This window comes from Pinus tabuliformis, chromosome X, assembly GCF_031772625.1.
Source record: "Pinus tabuliformis cultivar Carrire ecotype Pingquan chromosome X, CPIR1, whole genome shotgun sequence".
Classification (NCBI taxonomy): Eukaryota; Viridiplantae; Streptophyta; class Pinopsida; order Pinales; family Pinaceae; genus Pinus; species Pinus tabuliformis.
This window is the reverse complement of record NC_142308.1, coordinates 1,557,281,232-1,557,300,915: the sequence shown is the minus strand read 5'-3', so window position 1 is coordinate 1,557,300,915 and position 19,684 is coordinate 1,557,281,232. Positions and strand designations below refer to the sequence as shown.

At 40.3% G+C, this 19,684-nt stretch overlaps 1 protein-coding gene across 1 annotated transcript; it reads left to right on the top strand.

The window, feature by feature from the left end:
- The first annotated feature begins 15,487 nt into the window (after positions 1 to 15,487).
- On the top strand, positions 15,488 to 15,988 carry LOC149145976 (uncharacterized). The gene has a single exon (XM_089452616.1). It carries the CDS (start codon positions 15,488 to 15,490, stop codon positions 15,986 to 15,988), a length of 501 nt encoding a protein of 166 aa, XP_089308742.1.
- The last annotated feature ends 3,696 nt before the right edge of the window (positions 15,989 to 19,684 follow it).

Genomic DNA, 19,684 nt, shown 5'->3' with positions numbered 1-19,684 from the left:
GATTATCAAGTGCTATTTAATCGTTTGATTGTTAGTGGATGTAGGTTTCAAAGTGAAGGAGGAGCTCATCCGGATCAGCGGAGCTGGACTGCTACAACAGCGTTGGATTACTGGTAGGATCTAAACACTTGATTTCTTATATAGTAAATGCATGTTTAGAGAAGGATTGCTCTTGTTTGTCACTAGAGAGTCTTAGGCTCCTAGGGAGGTTGGTTGTGTCCGCACAATCGACTCTTTCCGCCTGACAGGTTGGCAAGAAAAATTGAAAGTGAAATTATGGAAACAAGGAATTCTACCGCTCACAGCTATAAATATGGATGTGTTGTTTCTCCTAGCTTTCCACAACCTAAAAGGGTGACACCAAAAAAATTGGAAGAAAAAATAGAAAAAGGGCTTTGTTACAATTGTGATAGCAAATGCACTAAAGGTCATAAGTCTGCTGAGAAGAAATTATTTTACATATTTTATGAAGAGGAGGAAGAAAAGGATCAAGAAACATCAAAAGAAGAGGATATACACCAAGAACCAACCCTAGAAAAAGAAGAAATGAATCCGACCATATCTTGTAAAGCATTGGCAAGAATTACCACTCCTCAAACTCTCAAGATAGAAGGACATATCAAGAATAAAAAGGTTCAAGAAGTGAAATATCACATTGATAAAGAAGAAATGAATCCAACCATATCTTGTAATGCATTGGCCAAAATTACCACTACTCAAACTATCAAGATAGAAGGACATATCAAGAAGAAAAATGTTGAAGAAGTGAAAGATCACATCGAGCATCAAGAAATGAATCCGCCCATATCTTGTAAAGCATTGGAAGAAATTACCACTCCCCAAACTCTCAAGATAGAAGGACATATCAAGAAGAAGAAGGTTCAAACAGTGAAATATCAGGAACAAAAGTATCAAGAAACATAAAAAGAAAAGGATACTCCCGAGGAACCAACCCCAGAGAAAGAAGAAATGAATCCGGCCATATCTTGTAATGCATTCATCAGAAATACCACTCCTCAAACGGTAAAGACAAAGGAATAGTTTGATGAAAACTCTTTTTTTCATCGAATCAAATCACTGCCAGTGCGCCTCTCTCATAAGACTAAGAAGTTTCTCCTCTGTCTGCACCTTCCAGCCAGCCTCATCATAAGACTAATCAGTCTCAATCAATCAATCATTCACTTCCGTTGTACCGCCCCACCCCTAAAACGTGTTGGCTGTTGTCTGTCTGTTGAACCGCCCCAGCTCCAACTATGTGTGTCATCAATTGAATAAATCACTCTTTGTTGGTGACCCCGAACCTCACACACATTATTGGTTGAGTGGACATATCAAGAAGAAAAGGGTAATAGTGTTGATTGATTCACATAGTACCCATAATTTTATTAATTGTAAGATACCCAAGGACTTGAATTTCTTCCTAGATCCAAAACCAGAGTGTCAAGTGATGGTTGTAAGTGGAGGAACCATAAATTGCTCTGGAAAGTGCCATAATATCCAGCTATCCATGGGAGAGTATGTATTGAATAGCACAATGTTTTCCGTTCCAATGGGTGGTGCTGATGTTGTACTAGGAGTCCAATGGCTACAATCCTTGGGTACAATAGCCTTTAATTTTCAAGAAATTTTTATGAAATTTTCTTCGGAAGGAAAGGAAGTTGAATTAAAGTGTATCACAGGGAAACCAGGAAAGATAATCAACTCTGACGGAATGACAAAGCTTATTGTTACACAGTAATTTGTCACTGTCTCCCTGTCAGTCTTCCTACTGTGTCATGAGTTCAAATTAATCATGCTCATGCTCTCTAATGTTGCCAAATGACCCACTTTGCCAAAGTTTTACTATCATCGCGACTTTTGTCAAAATAACCGCGCTGATGGGCGCTCCATAACAGACCGAACGCGCTGCCAGCGTGGAAGCACACGTGTTTCCCGCGCTGATCGAATTTCATGAGCCAGCGCGTTTGTTATTAATATCTGATCGCGCTGACATGACCTTCTTTGTTATTCAGCTGCGATGTCAGCGCTCCAGTGCAATTATGTACCCGCGCTGATCCAATTTGGGCGAGTTTGTTCTAACAGTCGGCCTTCCAGATGACTCCAGACCTGGTTGTTGGCCTTGTAAATGTCGCCCTCCCTTCTCTGGCATGTTTGTTTCGTCATTTGAGCCACCTTCCTTGGAGATAAGCTCATCCTCCCACCATTCATGGAGACTCCTTCTCCTATTTATGCCTCTACCATTGCCATGAGCAGCTGGTTTTTTTGGATAGTTTTGGATAGTGTGGAATTCATAGTGCTTAGAGTGCTACTGCTAGTAGGTAGTTGGTGTGACAAGTGTGGATTTGTTAGAGGAAGCTTAAGGAAGGTTGTGAGTGTTGCTTGTGTGAGAGAGAGCTTTGTTTTGGGAGAATCTACCTCCAAGGGTGAATGCTTAAGAGACTTGCTGGCTGGACCCTCTAGAGAAGGACTCAGCGTCAAAACTTTGGTTGTACCTTTCTCTGTTATTGATTAATAATAGATTACTACTGTTATGGTTCCATTCTCATTTGTCTTTGTAATGGTTAATGTGAATTACATCCTTTCTGACTGATGTATAATTGCATTTATTAGATTTCACGTTTGTGTTTGTGTTTCTCTTCATGTGTGCAGGTATCTATCTACGGGGATCGTGGAAGATCGTGACCGGCCAAAGCGAAGGAGCGAGAACGACATCTCTTCATCAAACAATAGCGTTGGAATCCAAGTAGGTGTTCGTTACCTATCTTTTATTTGCAATTAGGAACTTGCATAGTAGCATTGATTGATTGTTGCTAGACCCATTCTGGGCTAGTAGGGATCGCCTCTATCCGTAGAGGGGATTTACCTTTCCAACAATTTGGCGACTCCGCTGGGGATCTGGCCTTTGTCTCTTTTTGTTCATTCTTGTTTTTTAGTTTGATTGTTACTCTCTTGTCAAAGATTGGGGATTAGTTCTCTGCTTTTAGACTTCCTGGTTCAGTCTGGGAGGTGTCTTAATTGTTTAAAGAGTTCTTGCCTTGGTTTGGGAGTTTTTGGCTTGATTCTGCCTGTTTTTTAGCCTCAGTGCGGTTTATATCAAAACAGTCGCGCTGACAGCGCATAGCTGTTTCTTTGACTTCGTGGTAATCGCGTAATTACGCCTAACAGTCGCGACGATCCTGGAAATCGGATCAGCGCGGAAAAGACGTGTAAAGTCGTGATGTCAGCGCCACTTGGTATGCTTTTTACCCGTGCTGACCTTGGGTTGCTAGCTTAATTCCCGCGACGACTCCTGAAATCGGATCAGCGCAGGTGGTCTGTGTAAAAATTGCGCTGACAGCGCGGGTGGTCTGTGTAAAAATTGCGCTGACATGTGATCATCTCGGGTTCTCAGTGTGTAACTTGCGCTGATTCCTGAAAAGTTGTTTTTATAACTTTATCTCCTGAATTCATCAATCTTTCTTATCCCCTGTTGTTTCTTGTCCCTCAATTAGCTTGTTTTGATTACTTTTGGTTAGGGACACTCTCTCTTTGATTTCATTCGAGTGAGTCTTGTGTTTTTTAGACCATGTGACCTAGCCCTTTAGAAGTTTCATCGAGAAACCATTTGCTTGGGTTACTTGTCTATTCAAGGTTCATCCACAACCCTCTTATTGATTTGCTTGAGGCTTTTTCACTACTTGTTGCTGGTTGATTTTTAGTGTCGATTATTGAACCAATTTTTTATGTTGATTCGATTTCTTCACTACCAAGCATAGATCACAATTGTTTGGATCGATCAGTTCACACTTGCTTGTTTGTCTTCTTGAATTCACAAAAAAATTTGCATTCATTTAGCATACGAAAGTGAAAGTGCATTTGCATTACGAATTTTCATGTTTGAGAAATTGAAAAGCAAAATTTAAATCTTTCATTAGTAGTATCGATGCATCGTGAGATTAGTGTATTGGTGCATTGTGCCATTGGAAAAGAAATCAAACTAATATCTTTTGCATTCAATAGTTAATGGGAAAAAGAGCATTTCGTTGATTTGTGTTCTCAAAAGAAAAAGTTTCATTTCTTTGCCATTAGCTGCATTAGATTGTTTGATTGATTGAGTTCATTTTGTTTGGTCGAAAACTCTTAACCCTCTCATAGTTAGAATTCATCGAACGAAATGATATTCTTTGGCATGTAGTTTGCATCTAGGTAATTGTGAGAGATCACACGGTAAGGCCTGAAACCGAAACTTAATTCAAGATCAACCATAAAATAAACTGAATAAACCTAAAAACGCATTGGAACTTAACGCAAATATCTAGAGGTCTAGGCTAGAGACGTGTTCCGGCGTCTTTAAACATAGTCACTATTGTTTCACATTACAGTTGGGTGATTCCTCCTTCTGTGACTCGATAGTGGTCTAACACGGACTGTGCTCCCACGTACCGTCGCGTATATAGGGAGACCCCACTAGGATTTTATCCTTAATCCATAGGAAGCCAAGTCTGCCGCCCTGCGAACCGTAACGCACCGAACACTGCATTCGGGAAGATTGACTGCAGTACGGAAAGTCCTTGGTTCTCATACGATTGCCAAGGTGTATAAGCAGTTTTACGGATTGCTTGGTAAACTCTTTGCCTAGAATCTCCACAGCAGTCACTTTTGATCCTTTTCGGACTCCCTAAAAGAAAAGGTGCCAGTGAGCGTCTTGTCACTTCGTGCTCATTAAACATTCGAAGGAGACTAGAGTCATCTTTTCGTCCTTTTCTCGACTCTTAAAACATGAAAAGGTCAAGTTTAGTTCCAGTGTCTTAAAAGTTTATTTGGCCACGATTAACGTTACCTGGTTAGATCTTGTGTGTGTTAGCTTGGGTAGGCTTCTTTTTGTTTGCTATGGCAACTTTTCCGGGGTTCACCAACCCACGTTACCCTCCTGACGGGAATCTCGGTCATTTCCCTCCTCTCGGGAATGTTGGTGCTCCTTATATGGCAACGTTATCCCTTCCAGGGTTAACTGTCGGGTTGCCTGTTTGGTTGTTTTCAACCTCTTTGGTCCCTGCCGTGTCGGCTGTTAGTCCATCAGTCCCTCCACCTGAACAACATCATGTTGATCCTAAGGTGGATCTCTCCCCTTCGACGCCTACTTCTACGTCTTCCTCTTGTACTTCGCCTGGTGAAAGTCTCGATTCGAATAACCAGGTGGCTAAGAAGAAGAAGAAGAAGACCAAGAAGAAGAAGTCTCCTAAGGGAGAGGCTACAAGTATAACTCTTGCATTATTATGCTGGGGGCATGCGAACTTATAACAAGCATAGTTTTTCGTTTCAAACTTGTGTAAACATGAAACCGAATCCAAGCAGAGTTTTCCACGGTTCAAGCTTGTGTAAAAATGAACCCATACCCGATTTACATCTCGTGATTGCCATTTTTATCCATCACCACCATCTTTTTGGCCGATCATATGCTCTCACTTGGTTGTTTATCCTTTCCTGAGGAACCGAAGCGATGAGTGGTTTTATTAGCCAGCCTCTTGACCATTACATGTTTTGAGTAGTTCCACCATTGCCGAAACCAGTTGCTACCCTTTATACCACTCGTTCCTCTAGGACGAGTCTCCTTTAAGCTCTTTTCTGACTCGTAAAATGTGAAAAGATTGCCGAGTATTTTTCCCTTTTTGACTCGTTAAAGAGAATAAAAATGGAGGTCTGCTTTCAGCTCTTTTCCGACCGTTTAAAGACGAAAAGATAGCCGAGTCTCCCTCTCAACTCGTTAAAAAAAGCGAGAGGCGGTCGCCTTTAAAGCTCTTTTTTCGACCGTTTAACTTAAAAAGATTGCCGGGTGTTTGTCGTTTCGCACTCGTTATTGGCTCCAAAACGACGTACTTCTGACCGCTTTTTTACTTTTTCGGGTCGAAGTCACTATTCACGAAAAGTACTCCTCAATCATACTGGTCGGGCGGTTCTTTCGAGCATTGTTTTATACTTTTTCGGGCTCGAGAGACACAACTTTACGAAAAAGGACCCCCCTGGAGTTTTCTTTTCTGCTGTCTTTTCAGACTCTCTAAACAAAAAAAGACACCGAGTTCTTCCTTTGTCAGACTCGTTAAAACTTAATGACATCGGACACCGTCGAAATGACACTTTCCAAGCATATGCTATCCCCGTCAAGCTTTTCGTCCAAAAATAATCGGGGTACCTGCCAGAAATGGTGGGGAAAATGGATCCATAATTATTGTCGTGTTGGCAGTATGTCGCTCTTGAACATGGCACTAGTCTGCATTCGTGTCTGGGTGGGGATTTCTCATCTTGTTTTACACTAGCCTCCGTGGGTTTGGGTTATCCTATTTGACCTCTCATCTGCTCATTACCTTGTCACCATGACCTCTGCTCATTTGATGTCAGATACTGCCAAATCCGCTGTTGTACCGCCGATATGTTCAAGAGAAGTTGGCCTCTACAAGCTTACCACCTCCATCTGATGTCTCGCACAAAACATTTTATCCTTCTCTGTCTCGTGTCGATGATGTGGGAAACATCATGGCCCACCTTCGATCAAGGTTACTTCCTGTCGACTTCAGCTCATTATCCAGGAAAGTGACCTAGAGACTCCCTTCAGGTGCCTTAGAGCCTGCATGCCTCAATGGCAGGTTCTTCGTGTTCGACGTGAGGATTTCATCATTGGCCTCCGATCGGATGATTCTGCGGGTGTTCGACACCAGCTCATTGATTCACACGCCACGGATTGTACCTATAAGTACCTTGAGGACCATTGTCATTATTGGTGGTACCTCTCGCGTCTGTTAACGATTTTCATTATTGGCTGGTAATCCGACGATGTTCATGCATGTTCGACTTCAGCTCATGTATTCACATGCTTGGACTTGTACTTTGTTCGGGTTGGGATGGAGCGCAAGACCCTGGTTTTTGTCTGTTGCAAACCAGGCTGCGATTTTGTGGATTGTTATTACATGACTCATTGATGGATGGTTGCGCCCATACCTAAGTCTTTGGGATGGCTGCGACCATACCTTCTTATCATCATGGTCTCTTCAGCTGGGTGGCTGCATCCATACCACAGAAGTTCTTCGTATGTCTTTTGGATGGCTGCGCCCATGCCTAGACTACATGTAATCGAGATATCAGTTGTACATACGTGCAGATTCTTCCTGGTGGTGTTCCATTTCAGCGAAGTTTTGTAAAGCATTTCACCCCTCCCACTCTCTCGGGCTTCATGCTTTAGGGGGCATCTGTTACACAGTAATTTGTCACTGTCTCCCTGTCAGTCTTCCTACTGTGTCATGAGTTCAAATTAATCATGCTCATGCTCTCTAATGTTGCCAAATGACCCACTTTGCCAAAGTTTTACTATCATCGCGACTTTTGTCAAAATAACCACGCTGATGGGCGCTCCATAACAGACCGAATGCGCTGCCAGCGCGGAAGCACACGTGTTTCCCGCGCTGATCGAATTTCATGAGCCAGCGCGTTTGTTATTCATATCTGATCGCGCTGACATGACCTTCTTTGTTATTCAGCTGCGATGTCAGCGCTCCAGTGCAGTTATGGACCCACGCTGATCCAGTTTGGGCGAGTTTGTTCTAACAGCCGGCCTTCCAGATGACTCCAGACCTGGTTGTTGGCCTTGTAAATGTCGCCCTCCCTTCTCTGGCATGTTTGTTTCGTCATTTGAGCCACCTTCCTTGGAGATAAGCTCATCCTCCCACCATTCATGGAGACTCCTTCTCCTATTTATGCCTCTACCATTGCCATGAGCAGCTGGTTTTTTGGGATAGTTTTGGATAGTGTGGAATTCATAGTGCTTAGAGTGCTGCTGCTAGTAGGCAGTTGGTGTGACAAGTGTGGATTTGTTAGAGGAAGCTTAAGGAAGGTTGTGAGTGTTGCTTGTGTGAGAGAGAGCTTTGTTTTGGGAGAATCTACCTCCAAGGGTGAATGCTTAAGAGACTTGCTGGCTGGACCCTCTAGAGAAGGACTCAACATCAGAACTTTGGTTGTACCTTTCTCTGTTATTGATTAATAATAGATGACTACTGTTATGGTTCCATTCTCATTTGTCTTTGTAATGGTTAATGTGAATTACATCCTTTCTGACTGATGTATAATTGCATTTATTAGATTTCACGTTTGTGTTTGTGTTTCTCTTTATGTGTGCAGGTATCTATCTACAGGGATCGTGGAAGATCGTGAACGGCCAAAGTGAAGGAGCGAGAACGAGATCTCTTCATCAAACAATAGCGTTGGAATCCAAGTAGGTGTTCGTTACCTATCTTTTATTTGCAATTAGGAACTTGCATAGTAGCATTGATTGATTGTTGCTAGACCCATTCTGGGCTAGTAGGGATCGCCTCTATCCATAGAGGGGATTTACCTCTCCAACACTTATAAAGAAAGAACAGCGAGGCGTAGTTGCACAATTATATTCGCTAACTATTCCCACATCGAAATCATGTATTTCTCCAAATCTCCAAAAAGTCTTGGGCAATCATTCCAAGGTATTTGAGACTCCCAATGGTCTCCCACGTATTCGTGATCATGATCATACTATTCATTTTATTCCAGGATGTGTTCCTCCTAACATCAAGCCTTATAAATTTCCATATGCCCAAAGGAGTGAAATTGAAAATATGGTCACAGAAATGGTAGAGGTTGGTATAATTATCCAACCAAATTTGATAAACAAAGGAAGGTATGAATGGAAGAATGGCGAAGTAGGGAGGGAACTCATTCAAAAGTTGCTGAATATCCCAGTTCCAATAGTATTTCTAGAACTTGAAGAGGAAGGAAAAATAATATTGGAACCTGGAGCAACCACCAAAACAAGAACTCGACAGCTACAAAATCGATCAATTTCAGAGTATCTCATCAAGTGAAATTACCTGTTGAATATTCCACATGGGAGGACAAGAATTTTATACAAAAGCATCAAGAACTACTCAAGTGTTGAGGACAACATTTTTTGAAGGAGAGGGGCATGTTAGACCCCTATACTACTAGTGTAACCCCTTACTGTTATTGGTACAACCCCCTTATTATATTGTTGTACCCATGTAGTCCCCATATTGTTACTATTGTGCCCCATAGAAGCCCACTATTGTTATTATTGAGCCGTTACATTATTATTGTTATGTCGGCTCTGATTATATTATGACACCTTAGACTCCTATATATAGAAAGGAGGTCTTTTCATTTGTATCATCAAAGAATGTTCATTTGTGTAATGTAAAGGAGGTTGCCCCCTCGAAGAGGCTGAATTCTAAGGTGTTCAACTATATTTTCTATCTTTTTGTGAGTTGGTTTCATAACACTACGCTGGACTTCATAAAAACCTTTATTGTGGAATGTGATGCTTCAGGAAATGGAATTGGTGTTGTTTTAATGCAAGATGAAAGACCCATTGCTTTCGAAAGTCGTCCATTCAAAGGAAAGTATTTACGCAAAGTTATTTATGAAAAGGACATGTTGGTAATACTACATGCACTTAAGAAATGGTGACCCTACATAATGGGAAGACACTTCAAGGTAAAAACGGATCATGATAGTCTTAAATACTTTTTAGAACAAAGATTATCCTCTGAAGAGCAACAAAAATGGGTCACAAAGATGTTGGGTTATGACTTTGAAATCATATAAAAAAACGGAAGCAAAATGTTGTGGCAGATGCACTCTCAAGAAAAGATGAGGCTGTGGAAGCATTGTTGTGCACCATTTCTATTATCCAACCAGATTGGATAAATGAAGCAAGGGATGAATGGAAGAATGACGAAGAAGTGTGGGCACTCATTCAAAAGTTACAACAAGATCCTAGTACATCTGATACATTTAGCTGGAAAAATGATTCGTTATGGTACAAATATCGCTTATACTTATGTAATAATTCCCAACTCAAACAAAATATTATTACAGAATTGCACACTTCTCCCTTAGGAGGAAACTTAGGATTTTTAAAAACTTACCACAGGGTTAAGAAGGAATTTTTTTGGGATGGCCTTAAATCGAATATTCAAAATTTTGTGGCGGAATGTTTGGTTTGCCAACAAAATAAAGTTGAAACAATTAAGACCCCAGGTCTATTACAACCTTTATCCATTCCAATCCAACATTGGAAGGAGGTTTCAATGGATTTTATCACAGGTTTCCCAAGTCCGAAGGAAAGAGTGTCATCATGGTGGTAGTTGAAAGACTTACCAAGTATGCACACTTTTGTGCATTATCGAATCCATTTAAAGCCAGTACAGTTTCTACTGAAATTATGGAAACAATTCAAAAGCTACATGGAAACCCAAAGATTATTGTAAGCAACAGAGATCCCATTTTCATTGGAAATTTTTGGACAAAATTCTTTTCTTATCTCAGTACTCGGTTATCTCATATCTCATCTTATCATCCTCAATCTAATGGGAAAATTGAGATAGTAAACAAATGTTTGGAAGGATATCTATGTTGCTTTGTATATGATAAATAGACACAATGGTTCAAATGGTTGCCTCTGGCTGAATGGTGGTATAACACTTCCTTCCATACTGCAGCAAAAATGACCCCATTTATGGAACTTTATGGATATCATCCACCATCCATCACATCATATTTAAGATAAAATTCTAAGTTTCAAGCAGTGGAACATCACATCGAGCATCAACAACAAGTTCTCCAACTTTTAAAGGATAGCCTCACGTTGGCGTAGAATAGAATGAAACAACAAGCAGATCAATATCGCAGCGAAAGAAGTTTTGAGGTAGGTGATTGGGTATTCCTACGGCTACAACCATATAAACAAATGTCCCTCAAGCAAGCTAAGAAGGATAATAAATTATCACCAAAGTATTATGGTCTGTACAAGGTGATGCAAAAGATTGGTACTATGGCATACAAATTGGAGCTTCCTGCAGCTTCCCGAGTGCACCTAGTTTTCCATGTTTCATGTTTAAAGAAGGTTATAGGTGACAAGATCCCAGCTCAAACAATATTTTTAGAACTTGACGAGGAAGGAAAAATCATATTGGAACCGGAAGCAGACACAGAAATAAGAACTCAACAGCTATGAAATCGATCAATTTCGAAGTATCTCATCAAGTGGAAGAACTTATCTGCTAAAGATTCCACATGGGAGGATGAGAATTTTATACAGAAGCATCCAGAATTACTCAAGCGTTGAGGACAACACTTTTTGGAAGGAGAGGGGCATGTTAGGTCCCTCTAATACTAGTGATTCCCCCATTACTATTGTCATTATATCCCTTATTGTTATTATTGTGCCCTTAGTGTCCCCATTTTGTTATTAGTGTGCCCATAGAAACCCACTATTGTCATTGTTGTGCCCTTATGTTATTATTGTTATGTCGACTTGATTATATTGTGACCCCTTAGACTCCTATATATAGAAGGGAGGTTTAGTCATTTGTATCATCCAAGAATTGTTCATTTATGTAATGAAAATGAGGTTTCCCCCTCGAAAAGGCTGATTTCTAAGGCGTTGATATATATTTTCTATCTTTTTGTGAGCTGGTTTCCTAACAAAATCCCTGCAACTAGGAAAAATATTCTGTCCAGCCCACTCACTCCAAAATACTATCGGCATATTCGGAAACTCTCAATTGCGTTGGTTCGTTGTAAATTGAACAACCACCCATTTCAGTTGTTTCTTAGGGAGTGATCTAGAGTTGCGTTCAATAGAGTTTAGTAGGTAACAAGTGAAAGGAGTAACAATCTTCAACAATTACAAGTAAATGAATAAAAGAGTTAACACATGCAAAACAAAGTTATTGCGATAAATTAAAAGTCTTATCATATGTGTGGTTCTACACCCCCCCTAATAAGATTAAAGGTTGACCAAAACCTTCAATGGTGTGGTGGATGATGGGCATAGTCAACCAAATAGAAAAAAAATTAATCGCCATAATGGACGGCCCTCAAAACATGAAAATATCAATCCAAGTCATGCAACGTGATGATATGGTGCATTGAATGCTTAGAAATGCTGACGAGACTAAATCTTCATGGAAATCAAAGCATGGAAATATAATTAAAGCTTTAATCATGGCTAAGGAAAATTCACACCAAAATATTACCGTGAGAGAGAAAGAAGTTAAAGATAGACTTGGAAACTTTTTAGAATTGCATTCCTGATATATTAGAATAAATGATTGTTCACACATACTCGACATTACCACCTTCTTGATGTAATAAATTTCCCTAATGGTCCAGTGATCCTCCTTTATTATTGGAAAGGGAAGACAAAATAGCAAAGTGTTTATAAGGTGATTTCAAATATACTTCAATACCATAAGCATGGCCTCTGTTTCCAGTAGGTGTCCATAGCCTCAATAGGGTTTCCTTTTACCCCGTTGATATGCCAGTATCCCACTTTACTATAAAGGATTCATAACTTAATTTTGTTTATTATTTCCAAAAGGCCATTGTTTTGGCATGGTGAACAACTAATAACAATTTCGTTCACTAGATCTCAATGAGACAAACAAGTTAGTTCATGATGATACCTCTTGTCCTTCGATTCAAATGTCAAAGGCCATTACCCTGGCTTGGTGACCTGCATGGTAATTTCGCCTTATTAAGTCTCATGATCATGGTAGGTTGGCTCGTAATGAGACCTCCTATGCCTTCGGTACAGTTTTCTTCTTTTAATTTGATTTATTAGTAATTTTCTTATTTTGTTATGATAAGAGATTAGTGAATGGGGTGGTTCATCAACTCCTTAAGAGTTAGGGATGGCGTAAAAAGTATTGTAACAATTATTATTTTAATTTGCTATTTTCTTCCCAATTTTTTAGTTTGTTAAGAAGATCACATGATTATAAGGAATAAAAAGAAACTCCTCTGGTGGTAATTGAAGAGATATATTATGAACAGTTTATGTATTTACAATGTCAGGATTGTTAATTTTTTAATGAAATTGAGAAGTCAAATAAAATATTCTCTTATGGTAATCATTGGAATGACATAATTTTGTCACCATGATATAAAAAAAGTTCTTCAAAATCAGAATAATTTCACACAAAAACTAGTTATAACTCAAGAAAAAAGTAATCATAAGGGAACAACAATTGTGACTAAGGGAACAACAACTGTGTCCAAGGTAACATCAACTGTGACTAAGGGAACAAAAATTGGGTCCAAAGGGAACAACAACTGTGACTAAGGGAACAACAACTGTGATAAAAGGGAACAACAAGCTATTATGAAAGGGAAAAACGACTATACTTAAGGGAACAATGACTGCGACTAAGGGAACAACAATGAGGAAACAACAACTACGATCAAAGGAACAACAACTATGATAAAAGGGAACAATGAGATGTTATAAAATGAAGCAATGACTGAAACTAAGGGAACAACAACTACGACCAAAGGATCAACAAGTGCGATAAAAGGAAACAAAAAGTTGTTATGAAAGGGAACAACGACTACATTTAGGGGAACAACAGTGACAGAACAACAACTACGACCAAAGGAACAACTTTGCTAAAAGGAATAACATTCATTTCCCCTTATTTCATTATTAATATTACCATTATTATTATTATTATCATATATATTTTTTTAGAAAACATAAATTTCATGAAAATATATACATTATGTACAAAATGAAAGGATTTTTGAAAAAAATTCAGCTAGATGTAGCTCCAGGGTTACCTCCCCAATCAGCTACGTTATGCAAATTGGAATCATTACTTATCTTATGGAAAAAAGACTCTTGTGTAATCTATTGATGATATAGGTGGAGTCGATGTCCATTATTAAGAAAATATATGCCACAACCATCCATGGTAGTCAATGTCATTGTATCGTTGTCATAGACTTCAATAATATCATATGTTCCTAACCATCTCATTTGAAGTTTTCTTGGAAAATCTTGAAAACTGGAATCGTACAACGACGCCCAATCGCCATTTTGAAACATCTTCTTTTTAATAAGGCAATCATGCCATTTAGCGCTTTGTTGTTGAATAACAGTTGTACGTTCCAGGGCCAATAGGCACATCTCATCCATTTCATTAAGATGTTGTAAATGTTGTTTCTGTGGTTCTGTGAAATCCAATTCAACTTCTCTTGCAGTCTTGAGAGTCTTAATTTAAAATTCAATAGGAAAAATAGGCTCCTTACGAAAAAGGGTGGTATGGTGAATCGCGAGTAGTATTGCGCCACGTTGTTCGATAGGCCCATAAGGCCTCAGGAAGTTTAACTTCCCAGTTCTAGCGGTTCATATATACTTTTTTGGTCAAAATTTCCTCTAGAACCTTATTGGTACTTTCCACTTGTTCATTTTCTTGAGGATGGTAAGGAGAAGTTACTTTGTGCTTAATGTGGTACTTCTGTAAAGTAGAAGAAATTTTATGAGTAGTGAATTGTGACCCCCCATCTGTTATTATTTCTCTAGGCAGTCTGTATCACAAAAATAGTTCAAATGCAAAACTAATGACCACTTCTTCTGTGGCTTTTGGAAGAGTTGTTGCTTCCACCTATTTAGTCACATATTCGATACAAACGAGGACATATGCCTTCTGATTCGATGGTGGGTTAAAGGGACCCACAAATTCCAATGCCTATCTTTCAAAGGGTTCTATTACAAAGTTCAGCTGTAGGGGTATCTCATAAGCTTGAGTGGGATGACCCATTCTTTGATAGCTATCATAACTCCTAACATACTTCTTTGCATCCTTGAATATCATGGGCCAATAATAGCCCATTTGGAGTACTTTATGCCTAGTCCTATCATCATCGAAATGTCCACCACAAGGTTCATCATGACAGGCCCTGAAAATGTTGTAAATCTCATATTCTCTGATTCATCTGCAGATTTGAAAGTCAAACCCTGTATGAAAGAGGTAACCATCTATCCAGGAGAATCATGCATTGTGATGAACAATAAGTTTCCTATCCCGGGGTGGAAAACGTGCTGGCATTTGGCCACATCAACATACCAAGGTGTCTTTATTATTACAGAAAACAAGTGTTCATCTAGAAATTGATCTCCAATTGGTAAAGAATTGGTTTTTTTGGGTACTCTAGACAAAAAATATGCAACGAGATTTTCCTTTCTTGGGTGATCCTTTATAGTAATGTCAAACTCCTACAATAACAACAACCATCGAGTTATTCGACCATTGGTAATAGGTTTATTAGCTAGATATCTAATGGCAAAATGATCAGTGTACATGAAGACTGGATATCCCGTTATATAGTGACGAAATTTATTAATAGAATACACAACAACTAAAAACTCTTTGTCCATACAATTAAAACTCAAGTCCCTGAGAAACCTAGCGCGCGTGCGCGCTGCCTGCCGTCTTCAGATCTCTGGTTTGTGCCCCCATTCTTCCTGATGGCCCCTTCGGAGGCTCCACCGGAGGAGGTTGCACAGCAGCAGGCTTTCTCAGCCCTTGTCAGTTCCCTGCTGCCTCAATGAGATCGCCCAACCCTTTCAAAATTTGTAAAAAAAATAGGACTTCAAGAGGTTTCCCTTCCTCCTACTCTGCCTAGAATGGCTGCTCTTGCTTTGGCCGAAAAGGGTCTAATAGGGCAATTCACTGGTCTTTGGCCCTCACCTAAAACTGTTCAGAGGTGGGTGGAAAGAAATTGGTTGGACAAAATCCAAGGAAAAATTGCTATTAGATTCTGCAAGAAGGGCTACTTTACCTTTCACTTCGAGACAAAGAATGACAAGGATCTGATTTTTCGCAATGGACCTTATTTTATGGACTCCATAGGTTTGTACTTAAACAAGTGGACACCAGATTTCGATCCAGAGCTTGAAATTCCTAATGCAGTTCCTGTTTGGGTACGTCTCCCACATCTCCCATTACACTGCTGGGGAGATGACTCTGTGCGAGCCATTGGAAATGCAGTCGGCAAATATATTGATAGAAGTGAACCAAGAGACAACATGCAAGCATGCATCCGTATCTGCGTCGAGGTCGACCTGGGCAAAGGTCTTCCAGAAGCTATCAAGATCAAAGTCGATGAATGGTCGCACATACAATAGCTTGATTACGAACAGATCCCCTTCAAATGTAAGGTATGTCACGAGTATGGTCATTTTGCCAATCGCTGCACTAAGATTATTAATGTGGATAATAATACTCAAGATCAGCAATGGGAAGTGGTAAAAAAAAAAAAAAACAACCCCTAGTCCCTCTTTACCCAATGAACCTGGACCCTCCTCTCATAAAACCTCTGCCCAAATCCCATCTCCTCTGCCTTCCCCTCCTCATCAATCTCATTCCCCTGGACTTGGAAAACCCCTTCATTCTCCTCCATCCTCCAACCCTTTCCATGTTCTTTCCCTCCCTGAAGGTGACCCTTCTCCTTCGAACCCTCCTGATCAACCCTCCTCCCCTCATTCTATGAGTGCCCTTCCTCCCCTCTTACTTGAACCACTCCCCCCTAGAATCACCCGAAGCAACTCCAAGGACCAGGGCTCTTCCTTTGATGGTCAAAAGAAGCCAGGGAGAAAGACTACGAAGCAGCATAGGGATGAAAACGCGCAGAAAGACATAGCCCTTGGTCTACAACATCCAATAGAATCTTACATTCAGGCCACAAAAGATCAAGAAGTAGCAAGCAAAGACAAGGGAGGCAAAGCACCTCCTCGAACCACAGGTCTGAAATGATTAAAATACTTTCTTGGAACAGCAGGGGACTTGGGCACCCCACTAAAATCAATTCTCTAACAGACCTTATAGTGCAGGAGAAACCATCCATCATATTACTACAGGAAACAAAGCAAAGAGAATCAGAAATCAACAAAATCATTGGAAAGTATAAAAATTACAAAGGAAGCATATGCAAAGCAAGAGGAGCTTCTGGAGGAATTACCACCATCTGGAATCAAAATGACTGGCAAAGTGAAGCTGAGTTAATCAATCAGCATTGGATAAAAACAGTCCTGAGAAATAATATCAGCAATCAACAGATTGTCATCTTCAATGTATATGTCCCCAATCACTATAGCGATAAAGGAAAATGCTGGGAAACTCTTAGCAATCACATCATGGAAGGAGACAGCAGAAACACCATAGTAGGCGGCAACTTCAACTTAATCCTGCATGCTAATGAAAAGCGAGGGGGGAATTTTCTGCCAGACCCTTTCAGGAATCAAATGGAAAATGTAATGCACATTGGTGATCTGATAGACATATCCCCAAAAAATCGCAAGTTCACATGGAGCAATCGAAGGCTGGGAAACCACAATATCATGGAGAGGCTAGATCGATTCTTGGTTAATATCTCACTCCTGTCAACCTTTTCATCTGTTAACTCCACCATTTTGCCCTTTGCTGCTTCAGACCACTATCCAATCACCCTCGCCTTGAATACTCACTGTGCCCTTGGTCCGCTGCCTTTTAAATATAATCATATTTGGAGTGATCAACAAGCTACCCAAAACATCATCCAGCTCACCTGGAGACAGCATAGTGAAGGTTCCCCAGGCTACATATGGGAGAGAAAACTAAAGAATGTGCAAAAAGCGCTTAGACAATGGGTCAAATCGCACTACAATGAGCCATAACAGGAAAAGAATGAGCTAAAACTTCAAATCGTTGAACTCCAATGCACAATAGAACAAAAGGATTACTACCACAGTGAAAAAATCCAAGAAGAAGAGTTGTACAATAAACTGAGAAAAATTAAAAGGCAGGAGGAAGAAAAGTGGTGCATCAAATCAAGACAAATATGGCTGGAAAGTGGGGATACGAACACATCATTCTTTCATAAACAAGCCACCGCAAGACAAGTCAGAAACACCATAACTGCCATCTCGGACAGCGCAGGGACTCAACATGTGGAACAAGCAGATATTAAAGAAGCAGCTACAGAACATTTCAAGGACCTCTTAACCGAAGTACAGGAGGAAGAATCTTATGATGACCTGTTACAACATTTGCATTCTAAAGTCACAGATGATCTGAACAAAAACTTGACAGCAGAAATAAAAGAGGAAGAAATCGTTGAAGCAATCTGGAACCTCCATCCCAACAAGGCACCTGGTCCGGATGGGTTCCCAATTAGCTTTTACAGGGATTACTGGGAGTTGATAAAGAAGGACCTCATAAAATACATCAAGTGGATCCAAAAAAAAGGAAAAATAGGTGGATATACAAATTCTACCCACTTGGCTCTCATTCCGAAGGAGAACCGGCCATCCAATTTTTCTCGCTTCAGGCCCATATCTTTATGCAATTCATCTTACAAAATCTTCACTAAAATCATAGCCTCTCGGCTCAAACCTCTTCTACTGATGCTGATCTCAGAAAACCAAGGAGGCTTTATGGCAAACAGACAAATTTCAGATTCTATTCTTTTAGTTCAAGAGGCCATACACTCAAGTCATGCAAGGAATGAGAAAGGCTTCATTCTAAAACTAGATCTGGCCAATGCCTTTGACAGGGTAAGGCATTCTTTTTTATTTGCAGTTCTTCAAAGGATGGGCTTCTCATCTCTTCTTATTAATGTCATAAGATGTTGCATTTCTGGACCTTGGATCGCCCCCCTCATCAACGGAAGACCCAGACCTTCCTTCCAATCCTCAAGAGGACTAAGGCAAGGTTGTCCCTTATCCCCTTATCTCTTCATCCTCATGGTAGAATCATTTAGGTGTCCCCTGCAAGTTAGATTGGGACTGTTTTAGTTATTTGGGAATGCCAGTAACCATAGGGAAAGCAAAGACTGGAGTCTGGGACTTAAGGCTAGACAAAATGAAAAGGAAACTTCAGAGATGGGGAACTCTGTGGCTCAATCCAGCTGGGCGACAGGTTCTACTAAAATCAGGGCTCTCCTCCCTTCCTTTATATCAGTTTTCTCTGGCCCAAGCTCCAGCTTCATTCCACCGAAAAATGGATAGCATCCTCAGATTTTTTCTCTGGCAAGGGGGCAAGAATGAAAAGAAAAAATTCAACCTAGTAAACTGGAAATAGGTTATACAAAGCCCTGAGAATGGAGGTCTGGGCATCAGGTCCCCATCTATTATGAATTTAGCATTCGGTGGGAAATTGATTTGGAGACTTATGGACAATCAACCTGCATGGTGGAAAAAAGTCCTAGAATCAAAATATCTTAATCAGCCAAGATCGCAAATTCTCAATGCTGAAATCCCCAACAGACACTGTACAAAGATATGGAAATTTTGTAAAAAAGCCATCGTCTTCATGGTGCAAAATGTTTCTAAAGTGCCAAAAGGAGGTGAAACGGTGAACATTGGTTCGGAAAAAATCATGGGGAACCCTCCCATAAACAGTCTTCCAGATATCGACCCTATTCTTCATTATCTCCACAGCAAAGGCATATCTAAACTGAGTCAAATCTCTCAATGGAATGAATCAACTAATGCCTGGGTTCAATGGGAATTCCCACCCATACCCCACCATCTCAAAGGTAGCTTTGACTCTCTTTGTAGCTGTCTGCACAGTATTGCACCCACCATCAAAGGTGCAAAGGACGAGTATCGTTGGGACCCTTCAAGAACAAACTATTCCATCAAAGCAGGTTACAGCTACTTGAGTAGAAAGGAATACCCCACTGCTGTCTGGGCTCATGGGAATATTTTAAAAAGAGCTGAAGCAATTCCAAAGATCAAATTTTTCATGTGGACACTTCTCCATGGTAAAATTTTAACTGCAAAGAACCTCAGGAAAAGAGGCATTTTCGGACCCTCTAGGTGTCCCAACTGTCAAGCGGTGGA

Excerpts from the sequence above, each read along its gene's own strand:
- LOC149145976 (XM_089452616.1), top strand. The coding sequence starts at position 15,488 with ATGGCTGCTCTTGCTTTGGCCGAAAAGGGTCTAATAGGGCAATTCACT.